The sequence below is a fragment of the Bubalus kerabau genome, chromosome 6 (assembly GCF_029407905.1).
Source record: "Bubalus kerabau isolate K-KA32 ecotype Philippines breed swamp buffalo chromosome 6, PCC_UOA_SB_1v2, whole genome shotgun sequence".
Taxonomy (NCBI): domain Eukaryota; kingdom Metazoa; phylum Chordata; class Mammalia; order Artiodactyla; family Bovidae; genus Bubalus; species Bubalus kerabau.
Genome location: NC_073629.1, coordinates 120,679,291 through 120,700,212, shown reverse-complemented (window position 1 = coordinate 120,700,212; position 20,922 = coordinate 120,679,291). Strand labels below are relative to the sequence as shown.

The 20,922-nt window shown below is 61.8% G+C and overlaps 1 protein-coding gene across 1 annotated transcript in view; it reads right to left on the bottom strand.

The window, feature by feature from the left end:
- Window positions 1-20,922, bottom strand: part of CROCC2 (ciliary rootlet coiled-coil, rootletin family member 2) — a 62,754-nt gene that overhangs the window by 4,986 nt on the left and 36,846 nt on the right. The window contains 14 exon segments of the mRNA XM_055587137.1: window positions 910-1,056; window positions 1,388-1,467; window positions 2,400-2,579; window positions 5,374-5,468; window positions 7,380-7,494; window positions 12,833-12,892; window positions 14,992-15,188; window positions 15,286-15,400; window positions 15,480-15,534; window positions 15,599-15,737; window positions 15,971-16,328; window positions 17,125-17,277; window positions 18,215-18,374; window positions 19,408-19,625. Of these exon segments, the coding sequence (XP_055443112.1) occupies window positions 910-1,056; window positions 1,388-1,467; window positions 2,400-2,579; window positions 5,374-5,468; window positions 7,380-7,494; window positions 12,833-12,892; window positions 14,992-15,188; window positions 15,286-15,400; window positions 15,480-15,534; window positions 15,599-15,737; window positions 15,971-16,328; window positions 17,125-17,277; window positions 18,215-18,374; window positions 19,408-19,625 (2,072 nt within the window).

The window sequence follows — 20,922 nt, the reverse complement described above, 5'->3', positions numbered from 1 at the left end:
AATGCTCTCCAGCGGTGGCCTGGGGGGTGGTGTCTCTGGGTTGCTCTTTGCTCTCTAACCGGCTGCTGCAGTGGGTGACCGTCTGGGTGCGTCTACCACCACCAACACCTCCTTTGCCCGGAGCATCACTGCTAATGGGTCACCACACTCTTCACCGCACTCTGGGAGTTGGTGATGGACAGGGAAGCCTGGTGTGCTGCAGTCCATGGGGTTGCAAAGAGTGGGACATGACTGAGTGACTGAACTAAACTGAACACTCTTCCGCTCTGAGCCTGGGTCGAACTTCAGAATCCTTCTCAACACAGCCACTGATAATTGGACAGACTTGACGGGCGGAATGGAGTGTGTTTGGACACCTCTCTCTAGACATTCCTTTTGCACAGTTTACAACATACGGTCACCCCGTGACTAAGTTCCGTCCAAGAGGAGGCCCTGGCTGGACAGCCTGTGGTACAGGCTGGGTCCATGTCACCGCAGACAGGTGGCTGGTGTCACACGCTTGGGCCACAGCTCACATGACGGGGTGGGCTCTGCCAGCTTCAGCCCTCTCACCCCCAGGAGCCCGGATGGGGTGCGGCTGGCACCTGTGCTCGAGGAATGTCCTGGGCTGGCTGGCGCCCACAGATGTTGTCCACATGTCACTTACGAGACCAGAGGCCGTTTGGAGCGGAACCAGATCACCCTGACCCGTGTTCATGGGAAAAGAGAGAAAACACTGACAGGTGAACCGCCCGGCCGAAGATGGCTGCCCTGGTCTCCGTGGCAACCGGGGCTGGATTCCACAGGAATTTTCCCGGCGTTTATGGGCTGGGAAATCGGGTGGTTCTCTAACAACTCTAACTTTTACACCCCAGTGCCTCTCGCGGCCAGTGAGTCACGGGGACCAGACTCTGAGTCACTTCCAGCCACCTGCCACCGTGACGGCCCCGCAGTTCCTGGAGACGGAGTCGGGCCACCTCTGGGCGCGGGGAGGTGGTGGCTGGGCCTTGCAGGACATTATGTTTTTGGCTCCAGTTGGTGGAAATGTTCTCCACGTGTTTCCCTGTGTTTACAGAGCTGAGGGCATGGAATGCAGCCCGCGTGCGGAAGTCGGCCTGCCGGGACCTGGCCCGGTCAGCACACCCGCCTGGTGCCAGGGCGGACGCGGGCGCAGGGAGGCCCCATGCAGCTGGCGGGGGGGCCCGTCACAGAGCAGGGCCCAGAGCTCGGTCCTCGCTTGCCAGAGCCCGGGGTCCTGAGGGCCGGGGGAGCTTGGCGGTCAAGGGTCAGAGGGCGCCGCTGACTCCAGGGCACCCCTCAAGCTTGGGTCCCTGCTGAACGGTGGTTCTGCTGCCTGCTGGTTGGGGCTGGGGCGGCCTGGCCACCTGGGCTTGGGAGCCGCCTTCACTTCTTGGCCCGGAAGGCCTGGCGGAGGCAGGCTCGCTGCCACTGCATGTCCCGGTCCAGCGGCTACCTCCGGCTGGCCACCTGGGGACAGGCAGGAGCTCAGGAGGGCGGGCGGGCCCCGTGGCTGAGCACCATGACCGGAAGGACTGGGAGGCCACAGTCCCTGGCTCCCGAGGGGGGTGTGCCTGCGGAGAAGCTCCAGGCAGATGGGCAGACACACCAGCAGCCAACGGGGTGTTTGGTCCTACCTGTGATCAGGGTCACCACCACCGCATCCTGGGGACCGAGGCGACCGCCCACCCCAGTGGTTGGACCCCTTCCGCTGAGCCACGACGAGGACAAAGTTCACTCCTGGTGAACCGAGCCCATGTGGCCTGGAGGGACACTGCTCAGGGGGAATAGGCTTCACTACGTGTCCGGGCCTCAGGTTCCTCATCTGGGAAATGGGGGTTTTGACTAGGTGGCTCCCTGGTGTCTGAGAGCTCAGAGCACATGGGGCAGCCCTGACCAGCATGTGTGTGTTTGCGTGCATGCACGCACACTTGCATGAGTGTGCACGCATGTGTGCGCATGTATGCGTGTGCACACACATGTGTGTCTGTATGTGCATGCATGTGCACACGTGCATGCGTGTGTGCATGTACGTGCATGCATGTGTGTGTGCGTGGGTGTGGGAGGGGCAGAGTTACACGCTCAAGGTGTTGTTCTGCTTTGTGCCCACCCCGTCCCCCACACACACTGCTGACCTGTCCCCGACTCTAGAGCCACCACAGTGCAGTGTGCCAGGTGCGTCTGGACACTTCACACCCAGCGACCTCTGACTGTGGGACTGTCCCCACCCCTCTTGATGGGGGTCAATGGTGGCGTGGAGAGGGCGGTGACCTGCTTCTGCCCCTCAGTGAGTGTGGGGTGACGGGAGGACACAGTGGGGGCCCTGGGGTGGCCTGAAGGAGCTCAGGCTGAGGCCAGGCGGGCACAGCCCCCCCCTTCCCTGTGCACCCCTGCCAGCCCACCTGCCCCTCCAGCATCTTCGCCTGCCGCTGCTGGGCCCTCTCTCGGGACGCCAGGGCCTGTGCAGCCTGTGGTCGGGCTCTGTGCAGGCACTCGGTCTCTGCAGCCTGGAGTCGCTGGTGCCGGGCCGCCAGCTCCTGGAGCCGCTGGGCATGGGCCTGCTCCAGCTCTGCTGTCTGGACCTGGGGAAAACCCCAGGCACCTCAGTGCCCACCCCGGGCTGGGCTGCGCAGAAGCCCGGGGTGTCCAGGTGGCCCCACTGCCCTCTGTGGCAGTCCAGGCACCCTCCTGGACCGGCAGGTGGGCTTGGGGTTTTGTACACACATTCAACCTCTGGGCCTTGTCTGGGCTGGAATCCCGCCCACAGGCCTCCAAAGCGAGACTTGCATCTGTTTTAATGGTGTCCTCCTCTCCACTTGGCTGGACTGTGGGTCCCACAGGCATCACGAGCTGAGGCTTGCCCCTCCCCTACTTGCCAATCCCCTGTCTGGTGACAGGGTGGGGGGGCTGTCAGTGGGGGAAGGGCAGGTGCCCCGGTACACACGGAGCACCCCAGGCCTGCCTGCAGGCCAGCTGACCCTGTGTCCCCCACACTGCCCCCTCTTCTGGCCCATGCATTGGCTTACGGGTCCTTGACTGTTCCCCCAACTCCTGCGGGGCCATGGAACCCTGAGACCTGAGGGGTCTCCCTGGCGGAGCCCCTTGCTGCCCGGGGCTTTGTCTCCACACTGTTCTGCACCGGAGAGGTCCAGCCTGTCTGTCCCACGTGTGAGCTCATACCCATCGGACAGACCCAGCTTCCGGGACCCACAGCCACCTAGACCCTCCAGCCCCTGGGCCCTCAGTCTGCCTGCCTGGGGACCGCCCTGCTTGGGCACAGCCCTTCCTGGCCCCACCCCCGCCATGCCCCACAGAGGGTCATGGAAGAGCTGGGGTAGATGCTCGGTCACTGGTCACCGAAAGAACACATGGTCTTTGGGGGAAGGTTTAGGGGCTCCTTTTACCCCTGTAGGGATGGTCCCTTTGGAGGAAGCAGCTGACACTCAGGGCGGACCTGGCCTGGCCGTCAGTCACTAGGGCAGGATGGGAACCTGGGCCCCGACCAGAACCTGTCTCCACTACCCTGGCTCTGGGCCGGGTGGGGCAGTGGTCAGGGGCCACCTGGCCAGTCCCTGCTTCTGAGCCCCCTCGACCCGCCCCCCTGCCCTCTGGACAGGCCTGGCCTCTGGGGGCCCTGGGACAAGGCAGGCAGGTCTGGAGGGCAGAGGTCCAGAGGCCATACTACAGCAGCAAAGAGTCTTTTCTTCTTCAGGGCTGAGGGAAGGCGAGAGTCCCCCTCCACTGCAAAAGGAAGTCCTGTTTCTTTAAAAATCCAGTTACACTCCTGGATATGCATGTTAAAAAGAGAAGAGAAAAGTGAAATCCAAAATAAATAAACGGCTGCATCCGGGTTTCCCCTCCTGAGACACCAGTAAAGGGTTTATGGGCTTTGGGCCCCTCACAGCTGACCTCCTGGAACTCATTAGCTGCTCCTCTCCTCCCCCTGGGCTCCAGGGCTGCTGCCCGAGGCGGTGCCATCTGGGCCTCCCGGACCCCAGGCCCCCCACCCTGAGTGGCCACGGAGCCCTCGACTTCTCCAGTTCAGCACAGGGTCCTGCTGACCGGGCCCGGCTGGCCAACCCTCCTCTGTGGGAGGGCAAGTGGCCTTGTGTGGACAGGCTGGCCGCTGGCTTTCAGTGACCGTCCTGATCTGCTGGCCCCTGAGCCTCCATCCCGACCCCAATTCTGTCCCCAGGGTCCCCGCCTCCCACTGCCGCCCCACTGACCTGGCCACTTCCCTCTGGAACGCCCTCCTGCCCCTGAGCCCACCTCAGCTGGACAGCGTGCCCCGGATGGTGCCCTGCCGGTGAGGCCTTGCTGTCCTGCCTTGGGGCTTGAGGGCCAGTATGCTCTGGAGCCCACCCTCCTCGTCATCACCAGCAGGGGGCACAGGCAGTCGTCAGCCCCTGCAGGGACCCTGCTGCCCCTGGTTCTGCTCGCAGGCACCCTATCCTGCCCTGCTGTGGCGGCAGCCTCTGCCTCTCCTTCCGCCCTGAGCCAGCCCTCCTCATTCCTCATTCCTGTCCACACGGCCCCCACCCCATCTTTGTCCTTCCAAGTCCGAGAGCCCCGGGCACAGTCAGCTTCTCACACATCCCAGCGGCCATGACTACGTGCTGATACGGCCAAGCCTGGCCTCTGTGTGCCCGGGTCCTTCTGCCCTTGGCCCAGGATACCCAGACGAGCCCTGCCCCACCGTGGAACTGGTCTGTGCAGGACCCCGCGGGGCAAGCGACCCCCAACAAGCTCAGGAATCCACCAACCCATGGGGCCCCCGCAAAGTCCAGGGTTGAGCCATGTAACACTGGACCCTGTTCCCCCGTCTGAGAGGCCCTGGCTGGACACCATCACCAGGACCTTCATGAGGGACAAACCCTCCCTTCTCTGGCCAGGGCCAGCTCAGCGACAGCGGGGGCAGCGGCTGCACCTGGTCATCTGTGCCCACACTTCCGGGCCCCAGGGCGGCAGGACACACCCTCCAGGGGATTCGGGTTCCGGGGCGGGCGGCTGCATGCTAGGGCCACCCAGCTCCAGGAAGCACTGGCTTGCGCCGTGGGAACCACGTGGGATGGCAGGTGATGGCCATGACTGGGAGCTTCCCTGGGGACAGCAAAGGCAGGGCTGGGGTCACACTGCGGAGGGGCGGGGAGGTCCACGGGGGGCCTGTCAGCCCTGCGCTGATGCTCAGCTTGGCGGCAGGTGGACAGGCCCGGGGCAGGCGTAGCCCCCAATCGCAGGTTGAGACAGAGAAGCCCATCCAAGCCTGTGCCTCCCCCAACCCAGGCCCTGCACGTCTCATTCCCTGTCTCCCCACCCCCATCTCTGCAGAGACCACCCCCTCCACCCCCTGATTCCCGGGGGCCTCGCCCGGCGCACCTCGAGCTCCCCCTGCAGGCGGGCCGTCCGGGGCTCAGCGCGGCCGCCCCTCCGGCAGGACCTCGGCGCGCGCTCCCTGCCGCCGGGCCGAGCGCCTGGACGGAGCGCAGGCGACCAGGCGCTCCGCCCTGAGGCTGGGCCCCTGGCCCGGCTCCTGATCCTCCCTGAAGGCACATGTCCACTGTCTGCCCGCTGTCCTCGTCGGGGCGCCCGCAGTGGAGCTGCCAACCTCAGGCCCCCGACTCCCCGCGCGCCCCTCCTGCCCGGGTTTCCCCTGCTGTCCGCTGGGGGCTGGATGCCTGACGCCAGCCCCTAGCGTCTCCCTGGATGTCCCGTCACACACCGTCACACACCGAGGGACTAATTCCGAAGGAAGGCAGGACCATGCCCCCAGGGGCCCCTCCCCTGCCACGGGGGCTCCCAAGTGCCCTCAGGCTTCTGGCCCCTGCGCTCCAGGGGGCTGAGCGGCAGCTCCAGAGGCCCGCCCCTCCCTGCGCAGGGGCCCTGGCTGCGCCCCCAGCTCCCATCCAGGCCCAGCCGCAGCGTCTGGCTGCTCCTGGGGGAGTCAGACTCAGGCGGTCCTGGGGCACAGCCCAGGTGTGCTCCAGAGGATGCGATGGCACCAGGTGTTTGCCTGGACCACGTACAGGGGCGGCGTGTAAAGAAGCAAGAACAGGTCAAGTACAGTGGGCACCCATCAGACAGTTTGGTGCCACGTCGGGTGGGGAGAGTTCTAGAAGGAGGCCTTGTTGGCCTCCTGTGGGCAAAGGCACCTCCCTGTGGTCAGAGTGGTCTCGGAAGACAAGCGTGTCCCTGCCCCACTCCCAGAGCTTGGAATAAAGACCCCAGTAGTCCTCGGAAGCTCGCCGGCCTGTGGGGCTCTGCCCTATGCCCACCACGTGCGGCCTGCTTCCTCGGGGCTCGCCGTGTGCTCCCGGGACGCTGGGGATTCCTCCTCAGCCCGAGCCTGGTGCTGCCCACTGCCTTCCTAGCCTGACAGCCCAGGGCCACGAGCCCGCCCACCCTCCACCCGGCTCAGAGCCTCGGTGAAAGGCGATGGTGCCCTGTGTCCGGGGCTGGAGCCAGCACAGTGGGCCTGGGCCTCTGGGAATGCATGGTGTCCTATTGTGGGCGGCTGAGCGGGAAGGCGGAGGTGAGGGGGCAAGGGAGGCAAACTGGGCTCCCCGAGATTGTCCTCAGGGAGCCCGCAGTGGCTAGGGCTAGGAACGGGCGGCAAATGGACTTGAGAGCAGAGAGAAGAGGAGACACAGCCCCGGGAGGCTCAGCGAGCTGGTGCAGCTCGGGAGGGACGGGGGGCCCCTTGTGCGGGATGCTCCAGAGGCTGGAGAATCAGGCCCCAAAGGACCCTCTGGACGGGACCAGGTTGCTGGTGGTCTCTGTGTGTGAGGCGGCGGGGTTGGGGTGCTGAAGGTCTGGGGATAGGAGGCGGGCAGCCCTTCCAGAAACCTGGCTGGGGGAGGGGAGATGGGCAGCGGCGAGGGGTGGGGTGTGGGTTTTGGGGTGCACAGAGCCAGAGAGGGGACCCGAAGGCAGAGACCCTGCTGACCCACCAGGCTCAGCCCTCGGGTCACAGGCTCAGGCAGCAGCCTCGTGGTGCACAGGGAGCGGGGTGACTCAGGGGCTTTCACAGCCTTTCCCGGCCAGTCTTCACCGAATGCGGGAGGAGGGCGGGCTCAGGCGAGGGCGGGGCCGTGACGGTCCGTCCCAGGCTGGGTGAGGAAGGCAGGCAGAGTGACCCTGCATGGATTTTTGGGGTTCTGACTATTTAGGACTTTAACTAAAGGAAGGAGAGCAATGCTTGTACCTAAAATTGAAGTTTCACCCTTCTTTGTAATTTTGGAAATGACAGTTTTCTGTTTGTGTACATTTTCCAGTAGAAAAGCAGAAGTTTCCCTCAACTATGGCTTAAGCATTTCTCGGTCTTCTAAGGAGGCACAGGCACCGCTGTGGAGCACTGCGCTGCTCTTGCGCTGCGCGGCTTGTACGGGCTTCTGTGACTGGGATGACCACAGTACCAATGGCGTGGGCCGCCTTCATGAACACCGGCCTGTGCCCCACTGAGTCGGGCTCCTCCTTGGGTGGCTTTTCTGAGCCCTGATCCTGAGACAGGTGGGGGCTGGCCGAGCCAGCGTCACCAGCCCACAGCGCTCAGAGTGGGGTGCAGCTGCAGGCGTGCACGCCGCCCAGCCCTCCTGCCCAGGCTTCACAGCCCACTCCGGCAGCTCCTGGGTTTGAGGAAGGGGCTGGGGCTTCGTGTGCACCCTTGGACCAGCTCCCAGCCTGGGTTTCCGTCCTGTGGACGGGTGTGATGTGATCTCATGGGGCTCCTGTTGGGACCAAGGGAAGGATAGGAGAACTGTGGGGGTCCCCCCTCGTATGAGGGCTGCCGGAACACGGGGGTCACAGAGGCGGAGACGCCTCAGGCACCAGCCCTGCAGGCGGGGGCGACTCATCACCCGGCCTGTTGCACGAGAGCAGAGGCTGCTGCCGCCCCCAGCCCGTCCCTCTGAGCTCTTGGGCTTAGGTCCTCGACCTTCGCATCCACTGTGACTTGGATCGGTCTGTTCGTCGGTTGGCCAACGTCCGGTGCAGGTGGGCATGGGTGGCAGGTACAGCCGCCTGGTCCTGCCCTCTGGGAGCCCGGAGCCCTCTGGCCAGTCCTGGGACAGAACCGTCACTGGGAAGAGCTCATGTGTAAGTGGCAGAGCCCTTCTCTTCACACAGTGGGCCTCAGTGGCCCGGACGGAGGCCAGGTCTGCTGTGGGTTCCTGGCAGCTGGACGCTTCCGGACTCTGCCCTGCTCACCTCTCTGCCCTCCCTCATGCCGACCTCTGCTGCTTTCACCACAATACTGATGCAGTCAGTTTTCTTATTCTCTTTCAAAATCCCTTGGAAAATCTCAAACATCTATTCTCTGTAAACTGCTATCAACTTGTCCAGTTTCCCTCCAAATGTACCACAAACAAGTAGACAAAACTGAACCAACAAACCAACAACCAAAATCAACAACCAAGAGAGCAGGCGCATAAGCAAAGAGCAGATTATCTGGAAGCCGATCAAAAGCTTGTAACTGCCCAGAGCCAGCTCGCTCTCCAATAAGACAAGTGACAAAAAGAGACACAAGCTTTAATTATTCTTCCATTAATAAATAACCTTTGAACGAAAGAAGAAATAAAGACACAAACTCCTAGAAAATTGGTTAAAAAAAAGGGAGGGGGGAAGAATTCATATTGAAAACTATGATGAAGGAAAATGGGCTAATATTGAATATGTTTACCATTGAAAGAATAAGCCCAAACATAAATACATCACTTATATAATCAAAGAAATCAGAAATGTTACAACAACAAAAAGAGGATGTTATTAGGGATAAAAATGAACAAAAAGGAGAAAAGAGATAAAAGTTAATTCTTTGAAAAGGCCAATAAGACAGACGAACTGTTGGCAACTTAAAGAGAAACAAAAATCTCTTAACATCAGGGACAGAAACAGATGTAACTACAGATATAAATGAAATCTAACTGCCAGTCAATCCTAAAGGAAATCAACTCTGAATATTCATTGGAAAGACTGATGCTGAAGTTAAAGCTCCAATACTTTGGCCACCTGATGCGAAGAGCTGACTCATTTGAAAAAACCCTAATGCTGGGAAAGATTGAAGGCAGGAGGGAAGAAGGGGACGACAGAAGATGAGATGGTTGGATGGCATCACCGACTCAACGGACATGAGTTTGAGCAAACTCCGGGAGATGGTGAGGGACTGGGAGGCCTGGTGTGCTGCAGTCCGTGGGTTCGCAAAGAGTCAAACACGACTTAGTGAATGAGCAACAACAACACGTGTAAATAATGGTTAAATATGAGAGTGATTCCCTGGTACATTAAAAAACATGGGATGAGTGACTTCCAAATGTCAAAAACTGACCCCAGAAGAGATGGAAAACTGAAACAGACCAAGGGGGAAAAGTTGGGAGAGGGAATTCAAATGGTTATTTAAGATGACAGGCGCGGCAGGGAACTTGCGGGTAAGTTCAATGCAGCCTTTCAAGAAAGCTTAACTCTGAGGCTGTTTAGACTCTCTCAGGTGACAGAAAAACATAGAAAGCTCATCAATTTATTTTATGAAAATAAAATACATGTAACATATTAAAGAACTCGGGTAAGTATGACACCCTAAAGGAACACAGACATTCTTGATCAAACATTAGGAATCCACTCCAGCCACAGCGCGGGCCAGCGCCTCCGGCCCGGGAGGCCGAGCCGCTCCCTGCTTTGCTTCTAGAACCTGGACGGAAGCCTGATTCAGGCCCTGGAGGCAAGCTCTCTGTGGAAGAGGAGGGTGTGGAGGGCGTGTGGCGAGCTGTGGACGTGGCATGCCTGGGTGCCAGGAGGCAACCGTGAGCCCTCCGCGCCATTGAGGCCTTGATCTGGCTCTGGGCCGAGGACAGCCTTGCGCGGCCTCTCCCAGTGGGCAGGCGCCAGGCCCCCCGCCGCGCCTGCGCTGGCTGGGCCACCAGCGGCCTCCGGGCCCCCTGGGGCCTGTGTTCGCGCGTGTCCTAACCTCAGGGCTCGGGTCTGCCTTGTTGATCCATTGAATTCCCAGGGTAGCCCTGGAAACGGCGGGAAGCGGGGGGTGGTTTGTTCTCAAACAAGAATCTTACTGTTTGCATAGCACAGCCTACCATTTAATTAGAAAAATATGTTTTTAATTAACTTTCTCTTGACAAACACATTGGCTTATGTGAAACGGGGGAAAATCCAGTCCATGAAAGTGAAAGATGTTGTAAAAGGCAGGCCTCGCTCTAGCTCGCACTGGCAGCCTGGCCACCTGGCCTGGACGCGCTGTGGGTGTGTGGCGGTGAGTCCTGAGTGCCCCGCCAGCGGGAAACAGTGCAGCTCAGGTTCCCTGGGAGTGCGGGCGTGCCAGGGGCCTCTGCTGCCTTAGGGGCGCCTGAAACCCCTCCCCGGCGCCCACCGCAATGGCCAGCAGATCACAGAAACTGGGAAACTTTCCTCAGAGCTGGAGTCAGGGACTTTGAGGGTTCCCAAAAGATGGAGAGCAGATGAAGCCAACTGGCCCCAAAATAGGAGAATCGATAGTTGCCAGGATTCTTAGAAAAATTGGACATAATATGGATAGATTTTAGCACACACGCTCTGCTAAACACTTGGCCAAGCAGAAAAATGAGTGTGGGCAGAGAGATGTAAACAACATCCTGAAGATGCTGTCAGCACCCGAGTGGAGCCCCTGTGGGGACCCATGTCGGACCCGCATGTGGGAACCCATGTGGGAAGCCCATGTGGGGACCCATGTAGGAATCCCGTGTGGAAACCCCATGTGGGGACCCATGTGGGGACCCATGTGGGAACCCGATGTAGGAACCCCTTGTAGGGACCTCAGAAGTCAGGCTGGAGGGGTGCAGGGGTTGGGGGTTGACCTTCAGGGACCAAGGTCATAGGGGTTGAGTCACCAGGAAGGGCTGCAGCTGTTCTCTGAGGTCAGGCCTCACTCCCTATTCCCGGAACAGAAAAGTTCTGGGGGACTCAGCAATGCCTCTGGTGCCACTCCCCCACATCTCCTCAATCTCCCCACATCTCCACACATGTTCCCACGTCTCCACTCATCTCCCCACATCTCTACACATGTCCCCACATCTCCCCCACATCTCCTCATATCTCCCCACATCTCCACACATGTTCCCACATCTCCACTCATCTCCCCACATCTCTACACATGTCCCCACATCTCCCCCACATCTCCTCATATCTCCTCACATCTCCACACATGTTCCCACATCTCCACTCATCTCCCCACATCTCTACACATGTCCCCACATCTCCTCATATCTCCCCCACATCTCCTCATATCTCCCCACATCTCCACACATGTTCCCACATCTCCACTCATCTCCCCACATCTCTACACATGTCCCCACATCTCCCCCACATCTCCTCATATCTCCCCACATCTCCTCATATCTCCACATGTCTCCCCACATCTCCCCACATCTCCTCATATCTCCCCACATCTCCTCATATCTCCCCACATCTCCACACATGTTCCCACATCTCCACTCATCTCCCCACATCTCTACACATGTCCCCACATCTCCCCCACATCTCCTCATATCTCCCCACATCTCCTCATATCTCCACACGTCTCCCCACATCTCCCCACATCTCCTCATATCTCCCCACATCTCCTCATATCTCCCCACATCTCCACACATGTTCCCACATCTCCACTCATCTCCCCACATCTCTACACATGTCCCCACATCTCCCCCACATCTCCTCATATCTCCCCACATCTCCACACAGGTCCCCACATCTCCACTCATCTCCCCACATCTCTACACATGTCCCCACATCTCCCCCACATCTCCTCATATCTCCCCACATCTCTACACATGTCCCCACATGTCCACACGTCTCCCCACATATCCCTACATCTCCTCATATCTCCCCACATCTCCTCCTATCTCCCCACATCTCCACACAGGTCCCCACATGTCCACACATCACCCCACATCTCCACACATGTCCCCATATCTTCACACATCTCCTCATGTCTCCACACATCTCCCCACATCTCCTCATATCTCCATATATCTCCCTATATCTCCTTATATCTCCACACATCTCCCTACATCTCCTCATATCTCCCCACATCTCCCCATGGTTCCCCATACCTCCCCACAAGTCCCAATGCTCCCCACATCTCCCCCCATCTCTACACATCTCTCCGTGGCTCCCCCACACCTCCCCATGGCTCTCTCATGTCTCCCCACGGCCCCCCGTGGCTCCCCTTGGAATCTGGCTCTCTGCCTTTCCTTTGAGCCTGAAATGTCTGGGCAGAGACGCATGAAACCCCTGATGGGTTCCTCTGTACCCCAGCTTGGAACAAGACCAGACCCCCTTCTTGAAAGAAGGAAAAAGAATTAGCAAGTGAGTTGCTGTCAGCTATGGTTCAGGAGAGCAGCCAGTCCCCAGAGTCTGATCTGAGGGTCTTGAATTGAAAAGTGAGAAATGCAAATCGTGTCAGAAAACTGTAACTGACTTTCTAAAGAAGGTGAGACCAGAGCCGGAGCCAGAGAGTGAACCATCCTCAGTGAAAACATGAGGGCTTGCCCAGGGCCTCGGGGAGGCAGGGAGAGCATCCAGGGCGGCTGAGCTCTCTGAGACCCTGAGTCCCCAAGCATGGTGACAGGAAGGTGAAGTTCAAGGTCAGCAAGGAGGGCGGGGCCGAGCGGAGGGCGGGCTGCAGCGAGGTTTCAGTGGAACCGCCCAGAGCAGAGCAGGCTCTGTAGCCCCAGAGGCACAGGTGTACACGCTCTACAGCTGGGAGGCCCAGGGTCCAGCTAAGGGGTCCCTGCGCTCAGGAGATGCACGCATTCTCTTCACGCTTAACACTGAACAGCAGGGAAAGTGCTTCTGTTACAGTGCCGCCTGCCCCAGAGGCGGCCAGGAAGGGGAGGAGCTGTGACGCCACGCGCAGACGCTGGAGGGAAGGGGGGCTGGAGTGGGGGAACCCGCATACACGGCCCCCCAGTGAAAGGACACAAAGGCGGCGCTACAGCAGTGAGTGTCCTGTCAGCGACGGGAGAGAAGCAGACTGCAGTCAGCACACAGCTTTCATTTCTTCGAGAGACGCGAACACCGGAAACCTGACCTGCCTCCCAAGAAACTGTGTGCAGGCGGAGAAGCAGCAGTCAGAACCTGACATGGTACAGCAGACTGGCTCCAAATCAGGAAAGGAGTGCGTCAGGGCTGGATATCATCACCCTGCTTGTTTAACTTGTATGCAGAGTACGTCATGTGAGATGCCGGGCTGGATGAAGCACAAGCTGGAATCAAGATTGCTGGGAGAAATATCAATAACCTCAGATATGCAGATGACACCACCCTTATGGCAGAAAGTGAAGAAGAACTCAAAAGCCTCTTGATGAAAGTGAAAGAGGACAGTGAAAAAGTTGGCTTAAAGCTCAACATTCGGAAAACGAAGATCATGGCATCTGGTCCCATCACTTGATGGCAAATAAATGGGGAAACAGTGGAAACAGTGACAGACTTCATTTTGGGGGGCTCCAAAATCACTGCAGATGGTGACTGCAGCCATGAAATTAAAAGACACTTGTTCCTTGGAAGAAAAGCTATGACCAAACTAGAGAGCATATTGAAAAGCAGAGACGTTACTTTGCCAACAAAGGTCCATCTAGTCAAAGCTATGGTTTTTCCAGTGGTCATGTATGGGTGTGAGAATTGGACTGTGAAGAAAGCTGAGCACTGAAGAACCAATGCATTTGAACTGTGGTATTGGAGAAGACTCTTGAGAGTCCCTTGGACAGCAAGGAGATCCAACCAGTCCATTCTAAAGGAAATCAGTCCTGAGTGTTCATTGGAAGGACTGATGTTGAAGCTGAAACTCCAGTACTTTGGCCACCTGATGCGAAGAGCTGACTCATTTGAAAAGACCCTGATACTGGGAAAGATTCAAGGCAGGAGAGAAGGGGAAGACAGAGGATGAGATGGCTGGATGGCATCACTGAGTTGATGGACATGAGTCTGAGTGAACTCCGGGAGTTGGTGATGGACAGGGAGGCCTGGACTGCTGCAGTCCACGGAGTTGCAGAGTCGGACACGACTGAGCGACTGAGCTGAACTGAAGGGAGGCTGACGAAGTGACGGCCAAATACACAGAGGGTCAAATGCAGAGTCCAAGGCCGGGGTGGGGTGGGGTGGCACTACGGGCGTGGAGCAGAGCAGAATTCAGGACAAACAGCGTGGGGCAGGGCACAGAGGCTTCCAGGTCACGTGAGGCGGAGCATGTCCCAGAAACCAGAAATTACAAGCTTCTAGAACCAAGAGGAGACATGCCTCCCAGTAATTGTAGTCGGAAAATTCAGCACGTGATTCTTAGCTCTGATAAACTCAGGAGACAGAATGCGGATGGAGTATGTGAAAGCTGCATTTGTGAGGTTAATTTAATAGAGACATTTCGAAAATTGTAACCTGCAAACAGGAAACGGCTTTTAAATGTGTGTGGAACAGATACACGTGAACATACATGTGAAACGGAACACAGCCTGGGCCCCTCCCCTGCTCTCTCAGCCCCTCCCCCAGTGCCTGGGCACCTCACAAGCTCCCAGCCAGGACCTGGTCCCACGGCAGGTAAACCTGACCCCCGACCCCGCACACTCGGAGAGCGCCTAGGCTGGGCCGGTGTCACCCCTCCCTGCCCTGAAAGCACAGATCTGGGCGGTTGCGGCCTGTCTTGACCCTGCTCCTTGCTCGCTGTGCCGTGGGGGCCAAGTTGCTCCCTGCTCAGGACTCAGTTTCCCCAGTCTGTAAAGTAAGGGCTGGACCACCTCAAAGATGCTCTGCTCGGGTCAACCCTGAGGAGTCAGCTCTGTGGGGCCCAGTGTGCCTGGGGACCATCTGCTTCAGCCAGCTCAGCAGCCTGTGACCACGGGCAGCTGAAACCTCTCCTTCCTCAGCAGCCCTCTCGGCCTCCCCGTCCCCCCACTGCCCTGGGGTGTGGGTGCTCGCCACCTGCAGCCTCCACCTCTTGTGGCCTGCCGCATATGCTGGGCGCCTCACCTGCAGCCTCGGGAGCACCTCCTCCTGCAGAGCCCACATGGCCTGTGCACTGCTCAGCTTGCCCTCCACCTGGTGCCAGCCTGGGGGGCAAGCAGGGCCACTCGCCTGGCTCCCAGGTTCGGGGGGCACCTGCATGGCCCGGGAGACTGAGGCTCGCTCTTGGCCTCGCCCCGCCAGGTGCTCAGGCTCAGGGGGGACTGAGGTTGGGGGCAGCCCGTGGGTGGGCAGACAGTCCACATGCCCAGCTGGCGGCTGGCAGTGGGGCAGCTCAGGGCTGCTTGGGGCAGGGCTCACAGGGGTCCCCAGGGCAGCAGGGTGGGGGCTTGGTCCCCAGAGTGTAGGTCACTGAAGCACTCTGGGGTAACCTGGCCAGCCCCTGGGATGGGTCCTCGGAGGATGGGCCCTGCGGCTGGCGGAGCACAGAGACAGCCGGACAAGGGGGAAGCTGGGCTTCCAGTGGCTCGAGTGTTTAGTGGTGTTTGTCCCACCGGGTCCCGCCAGGGTCTCAGCAGAGCCAGGGGGAACAGACAGAAGGCCCGCAGCCTGAGTGAGAGGCTCCTCCCCACCCCCCTAAGCCCCCCGGGTGTGTCCTAGCAACTCCCCTTACCCTTCCCACTGGGCATCCCACAGCTTCTGCGTCAGGTCCCTCTGGGCGTCCCTCATGGAGGCCCGGGCCCCTTCTGCCTTGCGGGCTCCAGGGCCGGGCGACAGCCACCGGAGCAGCGAGCGGGACCGGCTCTCTGAGCCTGAGGACAGAGGTGACCGCTGGGTGCGCTGGGGGTGCAGTGAGGGTGCGGATGGCCACTGGGCACGGTGGGGGTGCAGTGGGGCACGCTGGGGGCATGGTGGGGGGTGGACACAGAGGCACAGGCGCCCCGACCCTTCACGCTGCTGGCCCCACTCTCGGGGAGCGAGGGAGAGCCCTGGGGGGGCTGGGGTGCCCCGGGTGGGTGACAGGGTGGGCGTGGAGGGCACTGACCTCTGATGGGGGGCCCTGCTGGCTCAGGAGAGGGCACAGGGCTCCATCCATGGAGCCCCACGCTGGGGTGGATCGTGGACCACAGCTGGCTCCGTTGGCCCTCCGCCTCCCGCCGGGTGCCCTCGGCCTGGGCCAGCTCCTGTTTTAGGCCGTGGGCCCGGCCACAGGCCCTGTCCGGGCGAGCCTGGAGGCTGTCGGCCACGCCGTCGGCCTGCAGCAGCTTCCGGGCAACGCCGCGCAGCTCAGCCCAGAGGGCCCGCTCGGACCCCCGGCTCTCGCAGAGCTGCCGCTCCAGGTGCTTCTCCTGGGTCTCGGCCTGGGCCTCCACCTCTGCCAGCATCCGCCGCAGCCTCTGGACCTGTGGGACGGGTGTGGGGGCTCCAGACCCTCCAAGACTCCCCAGGCGTCTCGGCCTCAGCCCCTCCTTGGGGTGTCACAGCCGGGGGACCCTTGACTTGCCTCCCAACGCATGTCTGGCAGCGGGGACCCCTGAACCCAGGTGGGGAGAGCACCCCAGGACCACCAAGCAGGTCCTGGCAGGCAGCAAAGAGCCTGGCTGGCAGCCACACAACCCTCGCCAGAGAAGGCGATGGCCAAAGGCTGCCTGCTCCAGGGCCTGTGTGGGGCCAGCTCCAGGCCAGTCTGCCACAGCTCACCCGCTGTCGTCCTGAGTCCAGGGCCCCCGCCATGGGCTTCCAAAGGGGTAAACGGGACCAGCGGAATGCCGTCCCGTCAGCGCACGCAGGCCAGTGGCCAGGCCACCCCTCCTCCCGATCACTTCACTCCCGCCCCCCAAGCCCCCTGCCCCAGACCAGGACCTGTCCCCATGGGCCTCCCGCTGGGCCACCGTCCTCTCCCTCCTCTGGGCGGTGCAGCCCCAGGGTGGACGGGCCCTCCCTGACCCAACCGCGCCTCTGCAGCGTCCGCCCTGTCCCTCCCAATGCGGACACCCTGTCTGCTGCTGCAGACCCTGCCCACGGCCTGACCTGTGCCCCAGCCCCCAGGGCGTCCCTCTGCAGTTGGGTGAGGGGCCTCTGAATACTCGTGAGCAAATGGGGAATAAACGCAGCCACCCCTTCCCCTCGGGAGGTGCCCAGGCCCCCACGCACGGTCCTGCTCCGGCCAGACGGAAGCCCCGGGTGCTGGGTGCCCACCTCCCGCTGCGAGTCCTCGCGGGTGGCCTCCGCCTCGGCCACCAGCGTCTGCAGTGCCAGGGCCTCCTGCTGGCTTGGCTCCTGGGTGCCCCGGGTCTGCAGCCGCACCAGCTCCCGGCTCTTTCTCTGGTTCTCTGCCTCCAGCGTCGTCACCTGGACGTGGAGGGGCCACTGTGATGGGGCTGCCTGGGCCCCTGTGCCAGAAGGGGCTGGGGTAGTCGGCAAGCTGTGTTGACCCCCGCCCCTGCTCACATGTTCTGGGGAGAGGCCCCCCTCTTGGGCAGCAGACGGAATGCAGGGAGGCTGAGTCACGCCCCACTCAGGGCTGCAGTCTGTTCTGCGCCCTTGGGAGAGCAGACTCTAGGAGCTGACCCCTTCAGCCACTCCCCAGTCCCTGCTTGTGCCTCCCATCTTGGGGCCGGGACCCTGAGGCGCCCAGAGACGTGAATGATGCCTGGTGTACAGGTCACGTGAGCAAGAGGTGTACTTGTGCCTGTCCCCACAGCGATTCACCAACTGCCGTGTCTGTAGAAAGCTGAAAAAGTGTGTGCTCACGCTTGGCAGGCCTCCCACACGAGGGGGCTCTAGGACCCCCCTGGGGTGAGCTTGAGACCAAGGCGGTCGTGTCAGTGGCCGTGGCCTCAGAAGCCAAGGACGGCTGATAAGGTGGTGCCCATCTGTTCACCCTGAGCTCGGAGGCAGCGTGATGGGAGGAGCCCAGGCCACCTGGGGGCGTGGGCACCGCCTGGCTGAACCCCCACAGCCAGCATCAGGCACCGGGTGCCGGAGAAGGTGCGTCGGGAGAACCCCACCGTCTGTCCCCCCGCCCCGTGTGGCTGGGTCTCCTTGGTGTGATCTTTGTGGAGCAGAGCCGTGCTAACCCCTGGCTGGATTCCTGGCTCCCAGGCTCCATGGGCATCAGGGCGATTGTTTTAAGCAGGGAGTTTGGGGCTTGCCCTTGTGTCTCGCTGGCAGGCCCAACCTGGGCCCCGTGGGTCTGAGCCGCACTGAGCCTGGGGACAGTGCCCTGGGGGCCTGGAGGCGGGAATGGGGCTGCTCCTGGGGCGGGGGCCCAGGATGGTGCCCTCACCTGTCTGCGTAGCTCCTGGAGCTGCCGCTGGGTGTCCACAGCCGCCCGCTCCGCCTCCCGCAGGCTGGCCCGCAGCTCGCCCGCCTGCTTCTGGGCCGCTGCCCAGGCCTCCTCCAGGACCAGGACCTTCTGCTCCCTCTCCTCCGTGGAGCGCTTGAAGCTGAGCGGAGGGGTGCGGGCGGGCTCAGGCTGGGGAGCGCGGGGGGGCTCCGGCACCCCCAGGGGACCGTCCTGGAGACCAGCAGGCCGCCATCTCCCCACCTGCCATCCTAGCTTCCCAAAGCCCAGTCTCTGCGGGCATGCTCTGTCTGGATCGGACTCTGCGATGGCCGCGCCGCTTACCAGGGCCGTGTCTCAGCCCCTCCCCGGGTCTCAGCCCCCTCCTCAGGTCTCAGGTCCCCCCGCCCAGGTCTCATACCCCCAGGTCTCAGCCCCCTCCCCAGGTCTCAGCCCACCCCCCCTGGGTCTCAGCCCCCCTCCCTGATCTTAGGACCCCCTCCCCAGCTCTCAGCCCCGCTCCCCAGGTTACACCCCCTCCCTGGGTCTCACACCCCTCCCCAGGTCTCACACCCCTCCCCGGGTCTCAGCATCCCCTCCCCGGGTCTCAGCACCCCCTCCCCGGGTCTCAGCCCCACGCTCCCCAGGTCTCAGCCCCCTCCCTGGGTCTCAGCCGCACCCTCCCCAGGTCTCAGCCCCCTTCCCTGATCTCACCCCCTCCCCAGGTCTCAGCGCCCCCACTCCCTGGGTCTCAGCCCCCTCCCCAGGTCTCAGCCACCCCCTCCCCAGGTCTCAGCCCTGCTCCCTAGGTCTCAGCCTCCTCCCCAGCCCCGTCCTGGCCCCCATGGCCCCTCTGAGGCTCGCTGTGAAGGCCGCAGCACCCCCCAGGCCATCCTGCCCCTGGGGGGCCTCCTTCGCTCCCCAGCCCTTGGCCGTCTCCTTCCGACCACTCGGGGCCTGTCTCAGCTACTGGACGGAACTTCTCGAGGGTGAGGACAGGCCCGCGACGTCCCAGCCTCCCCTTCCCAGGCCTGCACTGTGGACTGTCTGGGTGGGCAGCTAGCACCCGGGCCTGGCTGGTGGGCCCTCTGCACCATCGTTGGACCCCGCCCTGTAGGACACCCTGTGTCCCACCGCCCTGTCCCCAGGGCCTAACCGGGCTGGCTGGTGGGAGCTGCTCCTGGGGGCCGCCCTACCTGGCCTTCTCCTGCTCGGCCCGGCGGAGGGCGGCCCGCAGCTTGGTGTTGGAATCCCGCAGTGCGTCCTTCTCGTGGGCCGCATCGGCCAGTGCCCGGCGGGCGTCCCGGGCCTCCCTTTGCAGCCCCTCCTGGGTCTCCTCGCTGCCCTGCAGCTCCCGGCGCAGCGCGGCCAGTGCCTCGTGGGCCTCGTCCAGCTGTGCCCGCAGCGTCTCGGCCTGAGGGGGAGTGGGTGGCTCTAGGGGTGGTGGAGGGCCACGGGCCAGGGTCTGGCTGCAGCAGTGTCCTCGGCCTCGGGTCCTCCAGCCTTGAAGGAGAAGCAGGAGGCCTGGCTTTGCCCGGCCCACTGAGGCTGCAGGGGAGCTCCTGGGGGCCCATCCCAGACCCCAGTAGGGAACACCCTGACCCTTTCTGATCCTGAAGCACCACTGGGCTCCCTCCCCGCATGCCCAGGATGTGGTCACTGGCCAGCAGGGCCTGTGAGGGACATAGCTCTGCCCACCGTCTGCACTGTCCCCACCTGCTGTCCCTCAGGCCCACTCTTGTCCTTCAGTGAGGATGTGGGGCCCTGGCCTGCCCGCCCCGGTGCGGACAGACGCCTTGTACCCTGGACTCCAGAACCCTGCCCTGTCTGCAGCCTCAGCTCCCACTTGGTGAAGAGGGCGTGGAGAGACAGGGCGTGGAAAGACGGGATTGTGGAGAGACAGGACCATGGAGAGATGGTGGAGTGGGAGACGTGGGGAGTGGAGGGACAGGTCAGTGGAGGGACAGGACCGTGGAAGGATGGGCCGTGAGGAGGGCTGTCTCTGGGCAGGCTCCCTGATGATTCTCCGGCTGCAGCAGAGCTGCCGGGGCCAGGCTGTTGCTGTCTCAGGAGCAGGTGTCGGGGCCTGCGCCAGCATGGAGGGCCTCAAACCCCAGGGAAGGCTGTGGAGCAAGTGGGGACTTCAGGCTGCCCTGGGCCTCTGTGTGCCGAGCCAAGCTGGGAGATGGGGCAGGTGCGTCCTTGTCCCCTGCCAGGCCTGTGCTGGCCCCAGAGAAGGGCACTCGCCGCGCCAGAACTGCGGTCTGTGTCACCCCATAACTGGGGCCTCCTCACCCACAGCTTCCAGGCAGGGCCTGGGGAGTCAGTGGTTTTGTGAGTCTGAGAGCTCAGCTGAACCGCGGGTGGGGGGGTCAGTGGTCCAAACTGCCCTGGGACACAGGTTGCCTGCAGGCCCCTGGGCTCAGCCCCTGCTGGGGGCCTGGAGGGGAGTGCAGACCCCGGAAAGGGGCAGACCATCCTGGATGCAGGGACTATGGGGTGGGGCTCGCCGAGGCTCGGCCAGGACCTCGGGTCTCCCCTCTGACCAGGGAACCCTGGAGAAGGCATGTCCCCCCGCCCCGCAGGAAGAGATGGAGGAAGCCTCCAGGGGAGCCACGCAAACAGAGTGGTGTCCGGCGCCGGCTTGAAGCGAGCCCACTCTGGCTGCTGCAGTGGGGCACTGTCTGGGTCTCTGGCCCGCTGGCTCCCGC